This window comes from Triturus cristatus, chromosome 4_1, assembly GCF_964204655.1.
Source record: "Triturus cristatus chromosome 4_1, aTriCri1.1, whole genome shotgun sequence".
In the NCBI taxonomy this organism is placed as follows: Eukaryota; Metazoa; Chordata; class Amphibia; order Caudata; family Salamandridae; genus Triturus; species Triturus cristatus.
In genome coordinates, this window is record NC_140585.1 from 382,795,747 (window position 1) to 382,815,577 (window position 19,831).

The 19,831-nt window shown below is 42.2% G+C and overlaps 1 protein-coding gene across 1 annotated transcript in view; it reads right to left on the minus strand.

Annotated features, from left to right (window-relative positions):
* The window catches only part of NUP50 (nucleoporin 50), a 63,817-nt gene that overhangs the window by 17,853 nt on the left and 26,133 nt on the right, over positions 1-19,831 (minus strand). Inside the window, exons 4-5 of the mRNA XM_085652437.1 lie at positions 17,757-17,937; positions 6,333-6,965 (exon numbers count right to left, since the gene is read on the minus strand). Coding sequence (XP_085508563.1) covers positions 6,333-6,965; positions 17,757-17,937 — 814 coding nt within the window. The remainder of the gene's footprint in view (positions 1-6,332; positions 6,966-17,756; positions 17,938-19,831) is intronic.

Consider the following 19,831-nt stretch of genomic DNA (forward strand, 5'->3'; position numbering starts at 1 on the left):
TGTCATAGAGACCGATGCGTGGTGGTGAGTGGCGGGGGGAGGCAGGGAGGAAGAGGAAGGATATCATGTAAAGGGCAGATTGGACTGCGAAGTGGGAGATTAAAACTAAAGGTTCCCCAAACCATTATATAAAACTAACTAAAAGGTACCCCAAACCACTATTCCTAAACTCAGTATATTGGGTTCATTTGAAATAAATATATATATATACACACACACACATATACATATATACACACACACACACACACACACACACACACACATATACTTCATTCATACCCATTTTTCATTCATTACATTTAACTATATGAATCGATGCATGGTCAGTACACCATGAAACTTCATACGCTGCAGCTCGGGTGTTAGTTTTGGGTAGAGAGTATCTTTGAACAACTAATAAACCCTAAATATCTTCAAGACCAGGACACTAACGGACATACCGGTAGATTACTTCCGTAAATCTGCAATTAGGGCAAACAAAGATAACAGAAAGTCACCCATTTTCTTTTTTCCTTATTTCCATTTACTTTTTGATTTCAACAATAAGTTTCTTTAGGAAAACTATGGTCGAACTAAACAACTGATCCCCTCCTAAATTCTGAATTTTGTCAACTTTTCAGAAAACGCATCTTTCCAGGTTCACCCACGGGTTTCACACTAGTTTCCACCAAAACTGCAAGTAGGAAGAGCCCACAAAAATAGATAACCACTTAGCAAATTGGGGTTGTTGAATCAGCATTTAAGGGGTTAAATGTTGCACACAACTACATGTTTTTATACTGTAACCACTGTCATTAATGCACTACCAGTAATGGAAGCGGAATTCTCCGCTCACTATATTTCCTTTGAGCGCTCAGCAGAACAGTAAAGGCTTTGCATGAGTGAATCATATATAAAAGTTAGAACAGCTAAAACATATGAACACAAATCCTGCCTTAGTTGCAGACAATCCTCTTGAACAGATGATTAATACTATTGGCTGCTTATCCAGTGGACAGGGCAAAACAAAATACATATTTCCCCCAAACAATATGCCTTGGGCATAGGGCAATAGGAATTCCACAAGCTTACGTATAAATTTAGCTGCAGGCAGCACTGCTTTAAGAAGATCAAAACCCCAATTTCACTTAGGTTACTTACTCCTAGAACAATACATTATCTCATTTTGTAACAACCATGTTAGCAGCAGTTATGTCTCCTTGGTAGATATTGAACCAGCTTTGGTATACTCCTTTACATCCAATGTCACTCAGATGACATTTCTTTGAGAGGCAAATTTTCAAGGTCTCTGAAGTATACAGAGAGATATAGCCATTTTAAAATACTTTGCCACTTTTATTTTTGGGAAAGGTTTAAGGCATGTGAGAAATGACTCTAGAAAGAGTGAATAGTATGTGACATGACTCCACCTATAGTTCTACCCTTGTTAATTATCCTAATTGTGCATTAGACTCTTTAGGAAGGTTGCTGAAAAGGAATTAAACAATAATAATAAACAACCTTGTGCCCAACATAATAGAGATAAAGGGGGTGGTATAAGAAGGAGAGGAAGAGATTATGAGTAATATAAGCAAATCCCTGCAGCTACCAACTTAAGCGACATCATATTTTATCATCCTTAACGATGTCCCGCCCCTCCACCTTAATCAGCCTGAAAATGTGTCTATTTTAAGAACCAAGATCGTTCGCTGGTTTGCTAAGGGGTGGGGAACCCAAAACACCTCTTTAATGAAATGCTAATGGTAAGAAGAGTTCCGTGGGGCAGGAAGTCACACAACTCCTGTGATAATGGCTGTGCAGTGGTCAATTTTGGTAATCGTAACTATGTAGGCCACATACTAAGCAGCTTAGGCCACTCACCCCAACATTTCAGTAGGATTAAGGCTGTCCCAATAGTTTTTTTTTTTTTAATACACCTGAGGATCTTAGAAAATGAACTGAGGTTCATTTGAAAAGGCAGTCACTAAGGGGGTAACGAGACCCATTAGAATGTGATGACCCATAATCGTGTAGACCTTCTTGGTCCAACTGAAGAAATATATTCCGTCCCACATTCAGAAAGCACAGCTGTTGAGGTTAGTGTCCCAAATGTAGTCCGTAAGTCAGATGAAATCCCTTCTACTAATAGTATAATCCCAAGGGAAAGACCAGCTAAGGGAAATGTAAGGTTGGCATCATGGACTGCTGCTGGGGTTCAAAATAAGCTTACCAATAGCAACTAGTTAATGATCATCTCCAGGTTTAAGGTCGTTTGTATACACGAAACCTAGGCAGTTAAATTTACTGTGGATGGCTATACACATTACCACACTCCAGCAACCCCTTCTAGTTCAGGGAAAGGCGGTCTAGTTATTTTGGTCTCCATTTTTTTGCCGAACTGGACTTACTCTCCGCTCCCATCACCCAGCAATACATTTTGTGGTTGGGTATGAATGTTGGCCTAGGGTTATGAATAACTAATTTTACAACAACCGGTCTAACAATGAATGTCAGGGAAGCCCTTGAAAGTGACCTGGGGTAATACTTATCAAGTAGAGAATATATTTATGTTGCTTTAGCTGGGGACTTTAATGCTCATTTAGGCTGTTTTCCCTCGAAGGTGGTCTGTGAAATAGTTTGTTTTAACTTATGCGACAAGGCAGTGAATCATTTTTTTGTAATTTATTTAATTTTGCTGTACACATATGTTGCACAACACCTAAACCCATTCTTACGGTAGAGGGACCACAAGAACAATTTAATCAAATGTTGGAGTCAGTGGCTATACAGTCATTTCAAATTGCTTGAGCCATCATAACCAGATTGTGGTAGAACTATGTATAGTTCTTATCAAGACTAATGACCCTGACCTAGTGGAAAATGTGGAGACTGTCAGGCCTAATTGAGTCATAATTCAATGGTCTGGACTCAATCCCACAAAGTTCCCGTCGACATTAGTTCCCCTCACAATAAATGGTATTTTGGCATGTCTTCAGGAGAATGTGAGTGCTCCCAAGGTAAGAGCTTCTTCTATATCAGTGTGTGTGTCTATCAAAGACCAGTTCACCAAATGCAAAGATGTTAGTAAGGGTCAATTTTGGGGTTGGTTTGATATAACTTGTAGACTGGAACATAAACATTTAAAGGATGCCTTGAATTTAATTCCAAGGCATAAAGTCCTGGTCTCAACTTGCACATCAAGGTATAAACAAGCATTACAATCCAGAAAAAAAAAAAAAATCAGAGCTTAAGTGTGGAAGAACTAAGTTAGGGCAAGCAATTTCAAAGACAATACATTATTTCTCTGTATTTTGCAGAGTGAACAGCACTTTCAATTGATGGATTTATATTAGCAATGCTTTGAGTTAAACATTATAGCAATATCTCGATCCCAGACAAAGATGGGAATGACACAATAGCACGCCACAGCATAAGTTCAAGTGTGGGAACAAGGTGCATTCTGTTTCAACTATCTAATGACTGTTCAACCCTGAAGAGCAGCCTTGGGAAGGAGGCAGGTCCAGATGGTGTACCTTTGGACATTTATAAGAAAAGGAGAACAGTCTGGGCATCGATGAACCAATGTCTTAATGTCCGTAGGGGGTGGGGAATTTCCTTCTACTTGGTTCAAATCAATAATTATCCCCATTTGCTTTTTTTAAAGGAAGATACAGACCCAACGTGTAATCGCTTGACTGACTCCTCAGTTAAATTGCTAGGAAGAACTTTACTAGAGTAATTGGAAGCATGGGGCAAGGAAGATTCCAGTTTTGTCCGACACACAATTTGGGTTGAATCTTTTTATTGAAAAATACACCAGGGCCAAGAAGGGCTTTTTACATTTGAGTTTTATTAACCTCATAAATGCATTAGACTGCGATTCACGCCAAACTGTGGCATACAAGAAGTCCTTAGGACTAGATGAATCCATTATCAATCTCTTATACCAACTGTAAGAGAATGCCACTTCTAAAGTTAATTACATGCCCAACAGGACGGTACAAATCCGTTTATGGTTAAAAAAAATGTATCAGTCAAGGGTGTGTTCCGGCCCCCTTTATAATTTACCCCATTGATTAATGGTCTAGAAAAATGCCAAGTGAAAGAATGCTCCAACATGACATTGATTGTTAGCCACTCGATTCTCACCTTGTATGGGGACAACGCTATTTTGATGCCTAGAACAGCTAATGGTTTACAAAAGATTTTAGATGCATTTACTTTTTTAGGGAACAATAAGATTTAAATTTAAGGTTAAGGAAACCTTTTACAATGATCTGTAGTCAAGAAGGAGCCAAAATACGCCCTCATTCATAAAATGTTGTTGAGATCGCTAGAGCGGATATCATCTCATACTTGGGTATACAATTTGAATCCACAGGAAATTGGGTGCACTTACGGAAAATAAGATACAATTTCCCAAACCACAGTCACTATTTAGATTTGCAACTTAGCTGGGATCCAAACATACCAAGGAGATGTGCACTATTTATAAAACTATCAGCTGCAACTTATGGTGCAAGTCTATGGGGTTATATTGTGGATGGTGAATTACAAAAGGAAGAAAATTCCTTTAAGGAAACTGGTAGCCATTCCCCAAAGTACTACTACTTCTATTTCCCAAATGTGTTATAAAGAAGTCGTTCAGGCGCATATTGAAGACACCATAAAAACATAACATACATAGTTGTGGCTTTCCGTCTGGTTTAAATCAGAGGCTACACTCATATTGGACTGTTTATCCTTCGATTAGGTTTTTAAGATTCTTTGGCTTGATTTGTTTTTTAAACCGTTGACATTTCTTGATGAATCTCTGTATTTTGAAGTTCCTTCCACCGTCTATTTATATTCAAAATTAAAATGTCTGCTAAATAAAGTGATAGATGAAGAGAGATCACAGAGAATCTAGAAAAGCTAGAGTCTGTCGCCACATTTTATTACGGACTATTGTGGGCATTCAGCCATATCTTGTGACAGCGTCAAACCATCATACTGACTTATTTCAGATTAAACATTTTATTTGACTTATTTTGATTGATTGCCATGAGACAGGTCAGTGGCAAAGGAGCAACTTAATTTTCGCATGTGGTGGCTGCTCTAAACAAAGTACTCAGCACTTTGTTTTTCTGCAACTTGATAAAATCCATAGGTCAGGTTTTCAAAAACATTACATTTTTACACAATATAGACTGCCACTTATTTTCCTCCAATTATTAGAATTATTGTCTACCTGTAGTGAGTTTTGGAGCGATGGCCATCAGGAGAGGCAAAATACACTAATTGTAACTCTTAACTTGTGTATATGTGATCATTCCACGTTTTAATGTTTTATATAAAGAATTTATGCGTTTTAGCATATTTTTACACAATATCTTTTATGGCTTGTGTCACAAACCGAATAAACATTAATTGACGATCATCATTTCAACTATCGCCTTCTTAAAAAAAAAAAAAAAAAAAAAAAAAACACACCTGTTGCATAACAAGGAATATTGGTAGCATTCAAATAATACTTGTTAATCTTCCGGTCACAGATACTTAAAGTTAAAAATGGATAACAGACAAACCTAACCTACAGTTGTCAGAGTCCCTTGGAAGTTATCCGATTTTAAGTAAGAGAAAGTCTTACAAAAGTAGTTTCTCCCCTCCTGCTACAGGCTGACAAGACGGGGAGGGAGTGTTGAAGGTTCAGAGCTGCACCTGCAAAAGTGCACAAAAAAGCCAGAAATAGGGTAGCACCATTGTTCTCGGACAGCTATCTTTGTTCATTACATACTGCATTCTTTTGAACTAGAGATGGTCTCCGGGACTTAAGGCTTACATACTTTGAGAAGCTGGACCTCCATGTTACATAGCTTGTAACTGGCAATAAAACTAACACCCAGTTACCGTTGCACATGTCCGACAGCAGATGACTGGATGCACTTTCTCTGCAACAAAGGCAGGTACTGAAATTGCCAGCAGCAGCTACAAGTCAAAATTTTAACCAGTGACAAGTTCCAAACCTTTGCTTGGTTGAAGTGGAAATATTACAAGCAAGGTGCCCCGAGGACATATGGGCGGCAATTAAGTTTCTCTATAAAACAGGGATCTTACATTACGGTACTGGTTTAGATTACTTCCTTCAAAGCTTCATGCTAATATTTCTGGTCCTACTTTTTAGCAATTGGGAACATAAAGCAAGATAACAGTAATATGGTGATACTATTCGTCAGTGTTATTAAAAAAGTGCAGCGGCTGTTCAACATTTGCAAAGTGTATAAAAAATCATTTTAAAGCCATCTTGGACACATCTGGAATGGCAAACCATTTACTTGGATTTCAAATCAAATGTATACATTTATAGTTACCCTGATCAACGGTACTACTCTCGCCTTGAGATCCTGGGACTTTCATTGAAAACTTTGGAGTGACCGGTTCAGGTTGATCCCCTGATGAGAAGGAGAAAGGAGTTGGAGGACCAGAAGCAAGTGAACTCAAAACTGAACTGTCAATTTTCTGGCCAAAGTTAAATGAAATCTTTGATGATGTTCCTAAACACTCTGCTTTCTTCTCAGGTATTGGTTGACATTGTTTGGTTGAAGAATTTTCTTTGCTGAATGAAAAAGTTGACCCCTGCTCAGTCTGAGATGTGCCAAATGCAGCAACTGATTTTGCCTTGATAGACTGGTTACCACCATCACTTTCAGAACCACTTTCAGTACTGCTTCCATATTTTTGATCAATACTTGCCAAATATTTTTCATAGTCTCTGAAAATAGGTGTAAGATCACAAAGTGGATTTGTGTCCACATGTTTCACTATCCAGTCCCGTACAGAGCAGTTCAAAGCGGCCAACTGTTTGTTGTAATCATTACTGTTGCTGTTTTTTCTTTCATAACAGGGAGGATTTGCAGCCTGTTGCCTTTCACCATTAGTTCTTGTACAGCCAGCATTTTCTTCAACCAATGTTGAGGTAGTACCGTTAGTAGTAAGGGATCGTGCTGAAAAATAAAATAAATACCCATTAAATATACTTTTGAAAGATATTAAAACATTGTAAACAGGAATAAAAAGTAATTCTTTCAAAATGTATAATTCACAGTGCATGCTTAGGCAACAAGAATTAAAATGGACACCATGGACTACTAGTCGTCCCATCTCACTACACAGTCACTTTAATCGGACTGCAATTTTACTCTTGCTTTTTTCAACTTTTACCATTAAAGCCCACAGCTCTTTGTATTGATCTAGGAACACACCACTTTGCAAGTAATTTTTAGGTCTCGCGTTTGGCAGTGCATGCGCTGCATGCACTGTCTCAGTGAGACCTAAAGTAATCTGTATGTTGGCTGAAACTTAGTCTAATTTGTTTTTCCGCTTGTGATTGGTTTACCTGAGGCATTGTGTTGTGTTCCTGCTTTCTGTTGGCTGTTCATCCTCCAGTTACTTCCGTGTAGTTCCAAAGCAGCGGCGCCTAAGTACAGTTTTCGTCCGCAACTCGCACTTGTTTTAATTAACTGCAGTGTGCCATCTGTTTCCCACGCTGCGTTTGTTTATTTATTTAAGACGCGCTCCCCGTGTTCGCGATAGAACGGCAGCATTCCTCCAACCCAGGAGGCCTTTATTCCTCCGACTCGGCGCGCACTTCCAAGGTAGGTGCACTGTTTGCGGCTTCATCTAAATTAGCAAACTCTGTATCGCTTTTCATTACGGGGATGGGTCAGGGCCACGTATCTCGCACCTGACACTGTACATGTTAATGATCCTAAACACAGGGCCTCTATTGCGCGGGGCTGGCTGACGCCCCTCAGAGCTGTAGATTCAGTACACGCTGCGAGTGCATCGTCTTCTGCCTTCCACAACGCTGACTTTTGTGTTCCTTCTTCTACTCTCTGTGTACTAATTAGGGAGCCGCATAATTAAGACAAACTCGGAAAATGCATATGTGCCGGTAGAGTTCTCAACTTAAAATGTTGCCATACCCTTTTGAAAAGAAACGATTGTAAAGTCCTTAAAATGTGGCTGATCGCCGACTTGTGAGGTTTAAGAATCCTCCTGTATACGTACTTGAAGCGGATCCAGTTATTACGTCACCAAATGCAATATGATTATCCGTGGCTTTGTAGACAGTTGCGTGAATGCATTAAGTTATCGACGAAAGTGAGGAGGTTAATAGTTATAGAAACTCTGAGAAACTCTTTAGGTCTGCCTACACAGCACCCCGATCTGCAGGACACTGTTACCAATAAATACACGTCGCTTTTGCCTGCTGAGAGCCCTTCATATACAATCCTAAACAACCCTCATCAAATCCAGTAAGTTTGGCTTTAACATGTCACACGTACTTCTGAAGAAATGCTGTGTGCATATCCTCTCATTAACGCCATGCTTTTTGTCTTTGCCAATGCTTTTTTACTTTAAGCGGCTCGAGAACAGAGTTAGCATTCAGCCAGTACCACTTAATTGTTTGTGAAATGCCACTCGAAGATGTAGGGCGTTGGGAGAGCGAGAATCATGTTGATTTGTTAAACGGTGAATGAAATTGGTAGGCCATTTAGCAGACTGTAACACGCCTTAATTCATTACGCAAGCCGCATGGCTGGACCCGACGTAAGGCCTTGTCACGCATACTAATTGTACCGAGAAAAGGGAGGGTCTGGATTGTGAAATGACCAGCGCTCAGATGGGCGTGGTGGAGCAACAGGGAATGCACAAGGCAAGATGTGGTTATTAAACCAACATTCCCTCCTAAGTATTTGCTCCAGAAGTGCCCCTTTCACTTGCTTTGCAGGACTGACCTTGCATGTTGGTCGAAAACATGGAGAATGCCCCTTTTTGGGTCTCGTGTTTGGCAGCGTTCAGCCATCAGAGTGCGAGTCACGGAGACGTGTGCCTTGAAAGTATGAACTGCGCCTGCATCCCATTCCAGTGATGGGCAATGGCTGTGAGCAATCACATGTGTGGGGCACCTCATAGAGAGAATTCCAGCAAAGCATAAACTCTTTAGCTTTTCATCTTTCATCAGTGCTTAGTTAGCGATTGATTTTTTTTTTTGGGTGTGCTAGTGCACCTGTGCGTATGACTAAGTAATAGGAAAAACTGGCACCAGGCCAAAAGCAGAAATTAACATGGAGCTGTGCTGAACAGGACTGAACATTTGTTATGGCTAATGTTGGCCTGTCTGTCTTATTTGTCGTACAGTTTACATAAATTCAAAATAAAAAGTCCGGTTGCGTGTATTCAGAGGCTTTAGAGATAATCAGGTACGGGTAATCCACAGTGCATGCTCCAACCACTGCCCAAAGCATCTTGGTTTGAATGTGCAGGGGTGCTTTGAGAGTCCCGTTGAGTCACTCTCACTAGATCTAGTCAGCGACCCGGGGCGGTTCCAGTGAGTTTTAGAGTAACTAAAAGCTCGCCTTTTACCTTCTGGACTATTCTACTCTTTAGAGGTAAAATTAATTGCAGACGTAGTATATGCTCAGGGGCTAATTACCCCTTCTTGTTGCATTGGCTCATAAATAAATCCATAAAACTACTTATGAAGTCAATCTCATTTATATTGCAGCTGTAGGTCAGAATTTAGGCATGGCACTTCCATAGTACTGATCGACTGTCTGTCTCATTCCCAATGCCCATTTAGGCTGATTAGCCGAGCCGACACACACCACACGAACCGTTCCTGTTCAAATGAGTTTCTTGGCTCATGAAAGGGTTGTTACAAGTTCCGTTAACTTCTTTAAAAGAGGCCAACATAGTTGGGCACTCTCTGCAGGCAGGCTGTCAGGTTTTCAATTTCCCTGTATAAATTCATTGCATTGTGGTAATTGACTTTGTTGCAGCAATAACAGTTGCTTAACCCAATGGCTACAAAAGGACAGCAGTAGTTCATAAACACTGTTTTAACCCCAACCAGGTCAGTAGTGTATGTATTATTTTCTAGGACTTAATTTGTAAACTGTTTCTCAGCCTCTCCTGCTGCTTCACAGAAGAAGCCATAGGCGTTTTTCTATGGGGTGCCACAAGAAACACCAGCACCCTTCCATACTTTCCACAAATTCTGCAGAGGAGCGCAAAGGGGTGGGTTTTTCTGACTCCTCTAGGCTTTTATTGCATTTCCGAATGGGACATAAACAAGCGTTTGCAATACACTAGGCCTCGCATTTGTGGTTCCTTAGAAGAATGAAGGCTGGCAGTAACTGCGCCTGCATTACTACCAGTCTTGCTTCTCCTAAGCAAGAACTATAAGTACAAAGTGCGTGTTTATGCACCACTTGCGAATTTTCAAAACACATAAATAAAAGGAATTGTCATTTACAACGCCAATAGCTCAAGCTCTCGCAAATGCGAGACCTATTGCATTGCAAATGCTTGTTTACATATAGTCTAGGGTTAGCTGCACAGAATGTAAGCCCGAATAGCAAGGCATAGGTCAAGGAATGGCACAATATTCACAGGAATAACTCTTGTAGGCTTCAACACTGCCATCAAATAATCTCTGATCAAGCTAGAGCAACTGTTGTGAATTCTCACATCCAGGGCTAGATAAAACACACTTTCTTGTGGACTTCTTCGTGGAGACGCATCTCAAAACTTTATTACATGCCCTAAACTCTGCTGCATTTCTACATTTCTTTTTACAGAATCCTGCCTAGGAGTCTCTGTAAAGAAAGCAGCCTGCAATGAGAGAATCTTACGGAGGCTCCCTATTCGGCACTGCAGTAAAGCGCTTGTTTATGTGATACGAAAGTGCATCAATCTCAGAGCAAAAATGTACAACCATTAGCTGTTTTGGTCAATTGTAGTTAAAAAATATGCCCCCTTGTTTCTTCTAGAAGGGCCTGAATATACGATCGATCTCTTTGGTGACATTTCATCTGAGAATAGCTGGCTAACATATGTAGGAGATAACCATGCATCGACCTTTACAATGCATGAATTACTTTGTTTGAACCGAAAACTTTTATTTTATATATTACCGTATTTAGAGTTAGGATGTAGTTTCAATGGGAATTTTTTTTTTTTTTTTTTTTTAACTGCCTATATCGCTAGCCTCGTTTGACGAATCATCATTACATTTTCCCCAAACAATGTGATTCTTATTGTGCAGGGAACGTTTCAGGATGATCCGTCAAGTGGGGGTGGGGTTTTCCCAGGAAGGCAGATGTTGGTTCAGGGAAGTGCCTTTTTGTGATTTTGAGTAAATCCCTTCAGAAGATGCAGTTATTTAAAGACATTTCCAGTTGTAGATCTGTAGATTTAGAGGATCCGTAACTCCTCCCGATCTCGTGCCGAGATCAGATTGGCTGCCAACATTTCATACCAGGATGTGTCGGTAGCCATCTTGTGACTCGGCTTGAACAGACACAGAAACTATGACAGGGTAGAAACATCCCGATACCCCTAGTCCCTCAGCGTCCTCACCAACCCCAGGGCCCAAAAAGCATTAAAAAAATAAAATAAAAAGCACAGGCACCGGTTATTAAATCGGCCCCCGGTTGGGCCAGATCTCTGGACATTCAAATAATAAAGGGAGGGGTGGAGTGCGCATTGATGCCCCCTTCACCCCCAGAGGCTTATTATTAAAAAAATTCAGGGTGCCCCATTTGGCCTCCCCCGCTGCCCACCACCTCTCAGGGGTTTAAAAAAAAAAAAATTATAAATGTGTTTGGGGAGCCCCCTCTTGGACCCCTCCCGCCCCAGGGCCTGCCCCCCCCCCCCCCACCAGGGCTTTGTTAAAGAATACTTGGGGGGCCACCTCCCTGAGGCTTAAATAATGCAGGGGCGTATAACTTGCGCCCCTGCAATGCACATGACCTCACATATTACATCACTCATGATAAGGTCAGTGAAGTCTCGAATATCAGTGACCCATCTGGAGATGGCTGACGGCTGAGGCATGCCCGCCTTCAGCAACCAGTTATTAAGGGACAGGAGGGCTGGTATTTACAATCTCTGAAGATGGGCAATGACACCATCAACACTTTGGTAAACACGAGAGGGGTACTGATAAGGTCGAAAAGGAACACCGCAAACTGAAAATGTTTCTGGCCTACCTGAAACGACAGGTAACCTCTGTTGGACTGCATGACGGGAATGTGTAAATAAGCATCCCGCAACCATTCAGCCACCTGGATCCAGCACAGAGAGAACTTGGGCCAAGATGAGAATCTTGAACTTGTCCGTCTGGAGGAAAACATTCACATGGTAGAAGCCCAAAATAGGACAGACCTCGTTCTCAATGGTACCAGAATTGTAGCAGCCGATCGGGACCTCTAATGTTGGTATCTCCTCTATGGCTCCCTTCTCCAAGACAGCTTGAACTGCTCTTTGAAGAATGGACAAGTGGTCTTCTGGAAGCCATTGTGGTGTAGGTAGTAGGTTCGAAAGGGTGGAAACCCCAAAAGAAAAGAAGACAAGCATTGGCATTGGCATAGACATAGACAATAGGCCTCGCCTTTGGGACCATGTGTTTAGCCAGAACTCTTGGCCATGTTGTAGAGCATTGTGGCTGCCGTGCATTATGTTGAAAAGTTATAATAAAAAGTGTTAAGCATTTTTGATACCTTTATACAAACGAAGAAGACATACAACTGAAAAACCTGATTAAAAAAAGATTTTAACATAAAAAAAAGTCTTCTAGTTTTTTTGTACTTGCACTTCTAAAACCCAGTTGAGAGTTGACCTGCAGGTTACTCACATCCTTCTTCAGAATGTTGATTATTCCACACATGTCTTTCTGGAATACACACGTGACCCATAGATTAAACATCCATATCTCGAGCAGGTGCGTTAAGCCACTGAGCAACCTCACTTATAACCAATGTCTTCATTCTAAGTGCTGTAAATAGCATACGTTATTACTGCTGCTTAATTTATGGCACTTAATGTACCTATCTCAGAAGGATGAACGGCTGAGTCTGCTGTCAGCATTCAGCACCATAACCTTCAGAACACAGAGTTTGTCAGCAGCGAGCGCTCAACGCTCTGGGCCGCCCTGCCAGTGATAACATGCCAGTGAGTGTAAAGAACATTAATCCTGAACATAGATTGGGGTCTGTGGCGAGCACGTTTAGCTCAGATTTCTGTCGAAGGCGTTCAGTCCATAAAGCCATTCGCAGCATAAAGTGTTAATCACTAGGCGCTGTGAAAGCAGCCCTGCCAGTTGTCTGTTGCTGTGATATGCAGCGCCAGGCCTGCAGGTGTGCTGATATAGCGCTTCGAACTATCCGCTTTAGCGGCTTCTCGAAGCCGGCCCGGGGCCAGGAGTGAGTTCCCCGAGAGCGTCTACCGCCGCTGCGCCGGGTAGGACGAGAGGGGTGTGCACACGAGACCTAAAAAAAAAAAAAAGGATAGGATGAAACTGTTTTGCACAATTTAAAACACCCATCTGTCCGATGTGATGATTTGCCACCTATGAAGGAAATAACTTATCCTGACACCTGCTGGGTGGCAGGGCGCAGCCAAGGTTAAAACAAAGTGGTGTTGCAGCAGGGGGGGGCTGGTTTGTTGCCCCTGTGCGCTTGGATGTGGCCAGCCACATACCTAACCTTGGTCTTGAAAGGACTGTTGCAGCAAAGGCAGGGTTTGTTGTGATCTCTGGTATAAGCCCCCTCCAAAACTACGAAAACAGCTGTGCTGGAGGTGGTAGGCCAAGAGAATATGCTGTCGCCTTGCTTTCCTTAAAGTGCTCCAACACAGAGTGCGCCTTGTCACCAAAGGGATGGATGCCATCAAAGGACATGTCCATGAGCAATTGTTGGACATCACTTGAAAAACAAGTAGAATGTATAGAGGCATGGTTTAGAAGCACCATACTGCTACCAACTGCCCAACCAAGGTAGTCTGTAATGTGCAGGCCCTACCAAATTACATACTTTGCTGCATCTTGCCATCCCAAATTATTTGTTGGAGGTTGGCAAGAAGGTCATCTGGGACTGCAGGCAAAATATCAACCACCATATCCAACACCACACGCGAATAACACCCCAGGTTGCAACTTGAGTTTATGGACCCGAGGCCAAGCGTAGCAAACAACATTCAATTTCTGAATGCCTTCTTGTATTTTGACTGTTGCAGGATGGCTGGGAACACATTTGGCTTTAACCTACTAGTGGAGGGCTGAACCATGAGGCACTCCGGTATTAGGTACTGAAGGAGGGGTTAAGATGGTCCTCCAGAGCTGGTCTGTGTATCCTGGTTATTTAGAAGTTGGATTTGTCTAGGTGACTTAGCTTGTCCACTAAAGCCTCATTAAAAGGGAGGAGTGGTAATGAAGAGCTCAGCCTGGGAAGCAGCACCTACATGGGTACATTAGTTTTTACCTCCACCAAGGGGAGCTGAAGGTCAAGGACTTCTGCCACCCTTTTAATCACTATGGCAAACGAGGCAGGCTGCTCCATAGAGGGGCTACGTGGGGAGGTGAGGCATGTGTCATGCGAGGTTATCAAGTCCATTGGCCTCTTGGAAGGTTAGAAATAGCTTCTTGTAGTCATATAGATGAGACATTGCCGCCATTGTGGCTCCGGATCTATAAATCTGTGATGCAATGGACACGTATACAAATCAGATTAGGGTTGTACTAGTGGTTGAGATTGGCACGAGTTTGAAAGCAGTCTCGGAGGATTTGTTTCAGAGTCCGAGAGGACTACGAGGTCTTTCTCCCATGGCATCTACATATGGGGTCCAGGCACAGTCCTTGCCACAGGTGTCAGTCAGAGCTGTAACGGGGTCGAGAGGCGCAGTCTGGGACGATGCCAGCATGATTCAGATCCCTCAGTGTGCCTCCGGGCCCCATGGAAGGGTACCAAAGTTCTGCAACATAGCTCCTTGAAGCCATGAATCTGCGGATGTGTCACCGATGGCCCTCTGAATTTGGGCTGGGTCAAGACTAGAGCAAGGAACGGTTCTGAAGTAGAGGACAGAGACCTGGAGGTACTTGGACATCTGCATGTGTTCTCCTGATGAGACCCGAGAAGTGGAGGAGCCGTGTTTCACCTTCTTGTAATTCTTTTCAGACTTGCCTGAAAACCTGGAGTGAGAGGACTACCTCTCTCAGAACAACCTTGAGATGGAGAACGCCTTTGGGGCCTTATAAGTGTTTAGCCATCCACCACTTGATGTTGTTGCACCAAGGATATTGTGCTGGATAACTAAGCACTTACAAGGTCCCAAAGGCGAGACCTATTGACTATGCCAATGCTCGTTTCACCCTGTGCCTGTCTCTTATTAAACATTTTTTTTGTTTAGTGCGTCCCAGGCCCAGCCGTAAGCACATTTGTTGCTCCCTCGCATCCACCCACTCCGAGTTGCTTCCCCCAACCCACACCTCTGTAGCTGCCCGAGCCTTTTTGCAGTCCTTAAAAAAAAAAAAAAAAAAGAAAAAGAAAAAAAAAAAGAAAAGAAAAAAGTTAAAACATTTTGGGCAGACTCGGCAGCTGCCCTGTACTGGTAGGTCACTGTGCAACGCAAAACATACTTCTGAGTAGCTCAACTTGCATTGTTTGTCATTTACCAACCCAAATGGCATTTGCCATTTGGGGTCAGTAAATAAACAGACAAAAACAAGATGTCCACCTATTCACATTGGCGTGAGTCATCATGCCTTTATTTCCCAATGCTAAACAGCATTGGCAAAAAGCACTGGCAAAGCCAATAGCCGAGAAAAGCAATTATTTTTATGTTAAGGTCACTACTGACTGGCTCGTCTGACTGCACTTGACAAGCAGACGAATTTTTAAGAGACTCCACACCTCAATAACCACAAATAAATAATTGACAAAACAAAGAGGTCTGGGAGCCCTCACAGAGTTTGCTCCAGAGTTACAGCAGCGCTTGAAGTAAACTTATGGGATGTGCAGCACGGCTGGAGAGAGACATGTTCTGCCACGGGTTAAACTGAAGTTTCCACTCCACTCCAAAGCTGGGGGATGGAGGAGCCGTAGGACACTTTCCTCTGCGGCCACCATAACTCCAAAATCTGGGAGAGATAATCCCCCTCCCCCAATACCCCAGCCTGGATTTTTACGAGCATGCATGTGGTTCAGTCAATCTTAGCTTAGTTCCAGGAAACCCTCCAGTGTCCTCGTCTATCCTTTAGTGAAAGCGCTCATCCGTCATCAGGCTGATACTGCCACTTCTGACAGTGCAGATTTCCAGTGAGCTGCTGCTTCCTACAGTTATTTTCTCACAATCCAATTTCCTTTGTTTAAAGATACCGGATTCCTGTGCTCCCGCGCACAAAGGAGGCCGATAGAATGAAAGATGATGACGTGGCAAGCAGTGAAACCGGCCATTCATGAAAGCTGGTCACATGAGGCCATGCCGCACAATGCATGCTTCCAAGTGATCGAGAGTAATCCCTTCTCTGCTGACCCGGGCCCACGCGCTCACGTGCACTGCCAACATAATGTTTATGAAAACCCGATGTTGCACTTAAGATTCCATGCCTTCCGGTTTCCGATTGCATTCAGCCAAAACTTTAAATAAAAAATAAAAAAACGCCAATCACGCTTACAAAAGCATAATAAACTGGCAGGATAACAAGATGCAGTTTATTGGTCACTGTTTAGTTTCCATAACCGATTATCCATGCTAAATTCTTCCGTCTTGGAATGGAAAGCCGGAGTTTGCTGCAGAAAGTAGGTTAATCATATCTTTGCTTTGTGCTACCTGGAAACATTTGTTGGTAAAACACTGCAACAATGATTTTGCAATTCTATGAAGTGACCTTTTAGACTGGAGGAATTTAGTTAATTTTAAAATTCCTTTCTCGAGCCACGTATCTTTGAAGTTTCCCGGCTGTGCTCAGGAGTGCGGGTCCTTATTACAACCACAGCGGTGTAATCTAACAAGCGCGGTCCCGAAAGTGAAAGGAGGACCGCGCTGCAGCCGGAGCATGGGGCTCTCTTGTCTTTATGGGGCCATGTGTTTCTAACACATGGCCCCCATAAAGATAAGAAACTGCTTTGCGACAGACGCAAAGCAGGCCACAGAGTCCGGCTCAGAGGCCAAAGGGTGTCCACCAAAAACCCTAATTTTCAATGGCAGGCCACCGTTTACCATAAACGGTGACGCCAGCCAATGGAAATAAGGGGCGGGGCTTAAAGCCCTTTTCTCATTACCAATCAATCTCACCGAGCGAGCTACGCATGTGCGCAGCAACACTAGGTGAGACCTAAAAAACAGTCATGCTTCCAAACAAATGCCCAAAATCTAAACAAAATGTCAGAAAAAAAGGATACTAAAAAGCATGCTAGTGTTCAGACATTTCAACACCTACGGCATCTATAAAAATTGCTGACTACTAAAGAGGGGTGTGGGAAATATTTCACGGAAAGAAGGACTACCATTTCAAGGACAGAGGATTATCTGACACCTTTAAAGTTCCATGATACAAAGTAGGCATCTAAGAGATTGGTTACAACTTAACTACATACTGGATTTCAATACTTGCCTGATTATACTTGCACATTGAAGAAAAACCATAGACACAAGGACTTGAAAGAAAAAAAAAATACAGCCTAAAAGTACATTTTGTGGCTTTAGTTGACATGCCAGAGCATGATTGATGCCGCATAAGGTAATAGGATATTTCCATCACCCAGCTGACAGTTGGTTAGCACACTAAACATGGCTTTACTTCTATGTATATAACATGCCATGTGGCTAAGGTTGCACTGGTTCTGTTGGTTTTAAGCATTGCACACACACACACACACACACACACACACACACACACACACACACACACACTACTTGGACAATAACAAACCAGAACTGTTCCAACTTACCAAGTGCCATCTTTGTTTCGGAGGTTGATTTTATATTTGTAAACAATAGGTTATTAGACGTGCTACTATTTCCATTAGCTAATAACGGTTTAACTCCAGTGCTTGCACCAAATCCAGAAAATCCACCTCCAGTTGGCAAAACCAAACCTTTAAAACCTTTAAAAGCTCCACCACTCTCAGACTACAATAAAAATAAATAAAAAGAGAAACACAAGGGTCAATATCAGGTTAACAGTACCACTTTAACAATTAGTATTCTTGAAAGCATTACACATGGTGCTTAAGGACAACAGTTTTTAATCAGACTCAAGAACAACAAAAGATTGATGCCATAAAAAACCTGAAACAAACTAGTCAGCATTAAATGAACGTTTAAACAAATAAAGGATGTAGTTTCAGGTACAGTACAGATCAAGATTTTATGAGTGTTATTATAGATAGATATTGCAATTCAAATGCCTCCATCAGTAATGATTTCTTCTTAAACAGAGTTTCTACTGTTGCTCCAGAGCAAGCGGCGCTTCTACTGACCCACTTCAAAATACTTACATGATTTACATCACCAATTCCACTTCTTCCTTTTCTCGATTAAGCATGTGTTTGAACCACTGCATCAACCAGTATGAACTGGTCTGATTAAAGACATGGCTTGTAAGCCTACAAAATCTTACCAGGGACAGGAGGATGCACCTGGACTGAAGTAGAAGATATACACAGGCAATAAACATAGTAAATGCAGGCAGGCAGGCTGGCTGGCTTTTTCCCCTCCCCCGATCTAGTGAGAGAGTCCCGCAGGATCGTGGCATTCTTTTGCTAATTTGGTTTCTTTTTGGTGGTGAGGTTGGAGGTTCTCTCCGGGTTCCCCCCTCCCTCCCATGGGGCCTAGGGTCTCGGGGAATCCCTACTCTGCCCTTTACAATACATATATTTTTTAATTCCAGGACAGGAGACTAAGTCCCTGAGTACTGTAATGGCTGCCAGCATCATTTTCTCATGTTGACGGCAGCCAATCGGTGCACTCGCTCAGAGACGGCTCAAGAAAAAAAAAAAGCTCCCTCAGCCAACTAGAACGCTCTATTTTTAAATGGCCGCTCCACAAGTGTCTACCGAGACTCTTGTGGACCCAACCGTCCAGATATACAATTATTTTTTACCTTAATTTCTCAAAAACTACTGAATGGGTTTAAACCAAATCACAAAAAGATCAATAGACTAAGAGCTAGCTTCAAGCCGAAGTTGGTGCAGTTTCGTTCACCGTTTTTTGCTGAAACCCCACCTAAACAGGTCTATGGAAAATGCATGGAGAATTTGTGCTTTGGGACCCCTTTTTTCCCTCAGCCTCCGCTTGACTGATAACCCCAAAACTTTTGAGGGATGAGCGGAGGTGGGTGAACTTTTTTGATAGTAAACCAAAAAATGTTCTTTCTATGGAAAAGTAGACCTAACAATACCTACCTAGGGGGACTAGAGAGAGGGAATATCTATATCTATCCATCTCTCTATCTTTCCTCTTCTGGTTACATGGAATAAAATACCAGGAAAGAACACCATTTTATGATCTGGTTATGCAGGGGTGTAGTTCTGTACAGGAAGGAGAAATACACATTCATCCACTGGATATTGTGGTACCATCAATAGGATATCTTAGTGCATCTTACCAAGACGCAACCACCGATTAAAATCAGAGAGGCAAAGACGGCTTTGGGCATATTTTTATAGTTTATGCAGCAGCATGGTCTTTGCCTCATTACAAGTGGTAAAGTCGGACACTAAAGATCCTTACCAAAGAATGAGCTCTCTTTTTTCCATTTAGCTTTAACATCTTTCTTAGGACAAGGTTTATATATTTTCTCTGAAATGTTCCTATAAAGTGACAAAGCCAAGGCTGATAATATAAAGTACAACTCACCTGCCACTGAATGTATACCTATACAGGGTGCTGGTGACTCCCTAACACAGGGGTGTCAGCACTGCCACCATCCGATGTCCTATCCGAGGACTTTTGAAAGTGTGAGGAATGGGATTTATTGTCCATGCCAAAGGATTATTGCAGAAACATTTAATTGACGCAACGG